A 6,000-nucleotide genomic window follows, 5' to 3' on the forward strand; every position below is an offset into this window, starting at 1 on the left:
AAATTTGTGCATCACTCGCAACAACTGCTCCTTAAATAGTTCCCACATGTCTGCTGTGCCCTTTCTGTAGAACAATTGCTCCCAGTCTGTCCTTCCCAACTCCTGTCTAATAGCGTCATAATTTCCTTTTACCCAATTAAATATCTTCCCTCGGTAACTGCTCCTTTCCCTCTCCATGGCTATGATAAACGTGACGCGTTTGTGATCACTGTCACCAAAGTGTTCTCCCACCGCGAGATCTGACACCCGTAAAGCTCATTGCTGAGCACCAAATCCAAAATGGCCTCTCCCCTCGTCGGCCTGTCTACATACTGAGTAAGGAAACCCTCCTGAACACACCTGACAGAACGGCTCCAGCCAAACCATCTGCACCAAGGAGGTTCCTGTCGATACTGGGAAAGTTGAAATCACCCATACCAACAACCCTGCTACACCTGCATTTTTCCACAATCTGCCTGCCTACGTGATCTTCAATCTCCCTACTGCTATCAGGGGGTCTGTAGAAAACCCCCAATGCGGTGGCTGTTCCTAACCCCCACCCAGACTGACTCAGTAGGCAAACCTCCCTCAACAACCTTCGTTCCTGTAGCTGTGATGCACTCTCTGATTAGCAATGCTACACCCCCTCCTCTTTCCCCACCCTCCCTGATCTTTTTAAATGCTCTAAACCCTGGAACACCCAGCAACCATCCCTGCCCCAGTGAAACCCACGTCTCCGTTATGGCCACAACATCATAGTCCCATGCTCTAAGTTCGTCACTCTTATTTCTGACAAACCAATCAATGGAACATCCACGGGGTCACTAATATCAGGATTCTGTAACACAGAGACTCGAACACACTGCCCCCACCACAATCCAACCCCAGCCTTGGGCCCACTATGTGGGTGACACTTTTGGCATCACAAAACAGAACAAATTGGAGGAACCCTACAATACCATCAAGAACATCCTCACTGACGTCAACATTTCTCCAAAGAGGAGGAGAGCAGCAACACTCTCCCCTTCCTACATGTCAGAGAACTGCAGACCAGCATTTACACACACAGAGCAGATAGCCAATCACAGGAGCAATCATCGAGTAAAAAATGAGGTCTGCAGATGCTGGAGATCACAGCTGCAAATGTGTTGCTGGTCAAAGCACAGCAGGCCAGGCAGCATCTCAGGAATAGAGAATTCGACGTTTCGAGCATAAGCCCTTCATCAGGAATGAGAGAGAGTAGGCAATCATCCCCACACCCACAAACGGAGCTGTATCACAACATGTTTAAACAGGCCACAACACACTGCAGCAGCCAGGGAACCATGAGCAGCAGCAGCGGATTCAACAACAACAGGTTCCCAAGAAACACCGAGATACTGAGGTCTGCAGATGCTGGAGACCAGAGTTGAAAAATGTGGTGCTGGAAAAACACAGCATCCGAGGAGCAGGAGAATCAACGTTTCGGGCATAAGCCCAGTCCACCGATTCTTAAACCACAGAGCCAAACAGGCAGACAGAACACACCCAGAGACTCTCGCCACACCACCATACATCACCACATCCCTGAGATGGTGACCAGTCTACTCCAGCCCCTTGGCATCATCGGAACTCACACCCCTCCCACCACATTGAACCAGCTCCTGATGACCCTCAAGGCCCCTGTACCAACAACCAGCAAGACCAATGTCATTGACCGAATCCCCTGCAGGGACTGTCCCAAACACCACATCAGACAGACAGACAGACAGGAAACACACCACCAGGATACACCGACACCAACTGGCCACCGAAAGACATGACCAGCTCTCGTGAGTATCCTACCACACATGGAGAGGGACACCAGTCCGACCCATCCATCCTGGGGCAGGCTAAACAGGGACACACACGGGAATTCCGAGAGGCATTCAAACCGGAACGCCATCAACAAACCCATCGATTTGGACCCCATTTACCAACCTGTGAGAAACCGAACTGGAAACGATATCAAGCACCACAACAGACCAAGACACAGACAGAGAAAGTGGGTCACTAACACCAGCACTTCCCCAGAGGCTCACTGATGATGTTCCCCAGCGTGGTGACGAAACGTCTGGGAACAGAGCCACCAGCTCAGTCAGCAATCTTACCACCTGAGCGAGAAACCTTCTCTAAAATGGGTGTTCTGTATTGGGGGGGGGGGGTAATCTGGCTGGTTTGTCTCAGGGTTATTTTTGGGGTGAGGCTGGAGGTGGGTTTCCACTTGCTTCCTGGGCTGTCAGGGTGGGAACAGACCCAGCAGCTCTGTCAGCAATCTTACAACACAGTGATCCACAAACACAACACAAAACAGCAACGGGCCCTTTAACCATCCTGTCGGTCCGAACCATGACGCCATTCCACACAGGGTCCATCTGCCTGCACATGGTCCAGATCGCTCTACCTCCCCACCCCATCCATTCCTATCGGCCCAATCATCCCGTCCACATTGTTAATGGACCACCCACCCCGCCCCGGCAGATCATTCCTCACACTGAGCACCTCACACTTTTCCTTCCAACTGACCCACACTCGCTTTCAACCTCACCCCCTGCCCAGAGAGACAGTGATAATCCTGGGATCCACTCTCACCTCACCCCCTGCCCAGAGACAGAGATAATCCTGGGATCCACTCTCACCCCACCCCCTGCCCAGAGACAGAGATAATCCTGGGATCCACTCCCACCCCACCCCCTGCCCAGAGACAGAGATAATCCTGGGATCCACTCTCACCCCACCCCCTGCCCGGAGAGACAGTGATAATCCTGGGATCCACTCTCACCTCACCCCCTGCCCGGAGACAGTGATAATCCTGGGATCCACTCTCACCCCACCCCCTGCTCAGAGAGACAGTGATAATCCTGGGATCCACTCTCACCCCACCCCCTGCCCGGAGACAGTGATAATCCTGGGATCCACTCTCACCCCACCCCCTGCTCAGAGAGACAGTGATAATCCTGGGATCCACTCTCACCTCACCCCCTGCCCAGAGACAGAGATAATCCTGGGATCCACTCTCACCTCACCCCCTGCCCAGAGACAGAGATAATCCTGGGATCCACTCCCACCTCACCCCCTGTCCGGAGACAGTGATAATCCGGGGGGGAGATGGGTAACTTGCCAGACATTGGCTGGTCAGCCCTGAAGTGGAAGATAATTGGCTGTAGGAGTGAAGGTGACACGGTGACTCAGTGGTTAGCACAGCTGCCTCCCAGCGCCAGGGACCTGGGTTCGATCCCAGCCTCGGGCGACTGACAGTGTGGAGTTTGTCCATTCCCCCGTGTCTGCGTGGGTTTCCTCCGGGCGCTCCGGTTTCCCCCACAGTGCCAAGCTGTGCAGGTATGTGACATTGTTCTTACCTCGGTCTCTTCGTGCCAATCCACATCCAGGTCTCCATCAAAGCCTTTGATTTTGAGTCCGAGCCCTCTGCGTCCTCGCTGTAACGAGGCCTCGACGATCTCCTTCCGCCCCTGGCCAAATTTCCCCAGACCTTCCCCTTCACGGTAACCCATCTTCACCTGGACAGGAGAGCACACAGCATTACTCACAGCACACAGTAACTCCCCACTGCCCCAGAACCAGGAGGCCAGGGAAAGGCAGTGGGGGGGATGAGAGAGTGTCTATCCCCGGGGCCAGCACAGTGTCTCCGAGCTCCCCATTACCCCAGGGGGCACCATGTCTATCCCAGCGGGTGGGGGTCACAGTGCCTCCCAGCTCCCTCTACCCCAGGGGACACCATGTCTATCCCAGTGGGTGGGGGACACAGTGCCTCCCAGCTCCCCGTACCCCGGGGGGGGGGGGGGGGGGGGGGGGGGGGGGGGGGGGGGGAGAGACACCATGTATAAACTGGGGAGGGTGCCTCTCAGAGCTCCATTGGATTGAAATCCTGGAATTCCATGTCAAGGGTACAGACCGCTGCTCCCGACCATCCTGTTAGTAACGGATCATCCCGGGACACACACCCTTCAATGGATACAGTGCCCATTGAGAGTGTTCCACAGCTGGAGGAGAGGCAGTGACTGAGCAGCCAGATCCTGGTCTTCAGGGATGGCACACCACAGGCAGACACCGAGTGAAACACCCTGCCATCTCACACAGCCGATCCCCTGACACAGAAAAACCAGCACAGCCAGCCGGGAGCTCCCCGTCACTGTCACCGTCACCGTGGGGATGGAGGGACGGGGGATGGAGGGACGGGGGATGGAGGGACGGGGGATGTCTGTTACATGGGACAGCTTACCATCAGTTTCTGAGAGACGCTGTTGTACATGGAGTACTTGTTGGACAGAGTGTCTGTCGATGGATCAGTCGGGGGCACACATCCATCACTAACAGCCCCAAACACGGGCCGATACCCATCATTGTCACTGTCTGCATCATCACTGCTGTCCCTTTCTGACAGGAAGGGGAGAGGGAGAGGAAACAGAACCAAATTACACTTACAGCTCTTCCCAATCATTACACAGAAACACCCAAACCTCCAGCCTGAGCTACCATTCAATATGATCGTGGCTGACCATCTTCCTATCCCATTCCCACCATCTCCCCATTCCCCTTTCACCACAGGGTCATACCCAGCTCCCTCCTGAATCTGACCAACTGCCCCCAACAGCTTCCTGTGGGAGCGAATTCCACAGGTTCCCAATCTCTGAGTGAAGACGTTCTTCCCCAGCTCAGTCCTGGACGGCTTTCCCCGTTATTGTTACCCTGGGGGCTTCCCCACCCTCGGGAACATTCTTCCTGCAGCTCGCCTGCCCAGTCCCATCAGGATGTTATATGTTTCTATCTGACCTCCCCCCTGTCCTCCTCAATCCCAGTCAGTACAGACCCGCTCCACCCAGTGTCAGTCCTGCCATCCCGGGAATCAGCCTGGTGACCCTTCGCTGGACTCCCCCTCACCCCTGACCCCCGGCCCCTGATCCCCGACCCCCAGTCCACTGCCCCCTCTCCCCTGACCCCTGATCCCTGACCCCTGCCCCCTCTCCCCTAACCTCCGACCCCCGACCCCCAGTCCACTGCCCCCTCTCCCCTGACCCCCGACCCCCGACCCCCAGTCCACTGCCCCCTCTCCCCTGACCACCGGCCCTGGCCCTGACCCCGGCCCCTGCCCCCTGCCCCCTGCCCCCTGCCCTCCCTCACCCCGGCCTCTGTCCGGAGCCGCGGCCTCCTCCTCGGAGGTTGAGCTGAGGTTCAGTCCGAGCTCCTCAATCCTCCTCCGGCTGCAGGGGGGCCCCAGGTCCGGGACAGAGCCCGGGGCTCGCCGCTTCATGGTCGGGGCGGGGTGAGGGTGGGGGGGCTCTCCCCTTGGGGCTGGGGCCGGGACACGGGGCCTGTCACCGCTCTCCCGCTCCCGGGAACAGGCCGCAGGCTCCGGGCAGGGGGAACAGCAGCGCGCATGCGCATGCGCAAGCACCGCCCATTCACCTCTGACCCTCAACGCCCCGCCCATCCATCAAACCCCGCCCCATTCCCTCTCAACGGGACACCTCAGACTACGCCCATTCATTAAACCCCGCCTCCTCTAACCCCGCCCAACTCCCTCTCCACGGGACCCCTCAGACCACGCCCCCCATCAGACCCCGCCCCCTCCAATCCCGCCCCACTCCCTCTCAACAGGACCCCTCAGACCACGCCCACAAATCAAACCACGCCCCCTCTAACCCCGCCCCACTCCCTCTCAACAGGACCCCTCAGACCACGCCCATCCATCAAACGCCTGCTGCCATAGCAACCGCTGCCATAGCAACCACTGCCAGAGCAGCCACTGCCATAACAACCACTGCCATTACAACCGCTGCCATAGCAACCGCAGCCATGGCAACCGGTGCCATTACAACCGCAGCCATGGCAACCGGTGCCATTACAACCGCAGCCATGGCAACCGGTGCGGACTGATTGGCGTGAACATGCCCCATCCCGTGTGGGAACACCATGTACCACACACATGGCAGATACCATGTGGCTTGGCCCATGTTGTCTACCTCACACACTGTGGGCAGGACG

At 57.1% G+C, this 6,000-nt stretch overlaps 1 protein-coding gene across 1 annotated transcript in view; it reads right to left on the reverse strand.

Annotated features, from left to right (window-relative positions):
• The window catches only part of cmtr1 (cap methyltransferase 1), a 28,687-nt gene extending 23,276 nt beyond the window's left edge, over positions 1-5,411 (reverse strand). Inside the window, exons 1-3 of the mRNA XM_060855370.1 lie at positions 5,137-5,411; positions 4,238-4,392; positions 3,357-3,515 (exon numbers count right to left, since the gene is read on the reverse strand). Of these exons, the coding sequence (XP_060711353.1) occupies positions 3,357-3,515; positions 4,238-4,392; positions 5,137-5,266 (444 nt within the window). The 5' untranslated portion in view covers positions 5,267-5,411. The remainder of the gene's footprint in view (positions 1-3,356; positions 3,516-4,237; positions 4,393-5,136) is intronic.
• Between the last annotated feature and the right edge of the window lie 589 nt (positions 5,412-6,000).

The sequence above is a fragment of the Hemiscyllium ocellatum genome, chromosome 3 (assembly GCF_020745735.1).
Source record: "Hemiscyllium ocellatum isolate sHemOce1 chromosome 3, sHemOce1.pat.X.cur, whole genome shotgun sequence".
In the NCBI taxonomy this organism is placed as follows: Eukaryota; Metazoa; Chordata; class Chondrichthyes; order Orectolobiformes; family Hemiscylliidae; genus Hemiscyllium; species Hemiscyllium ocellatum.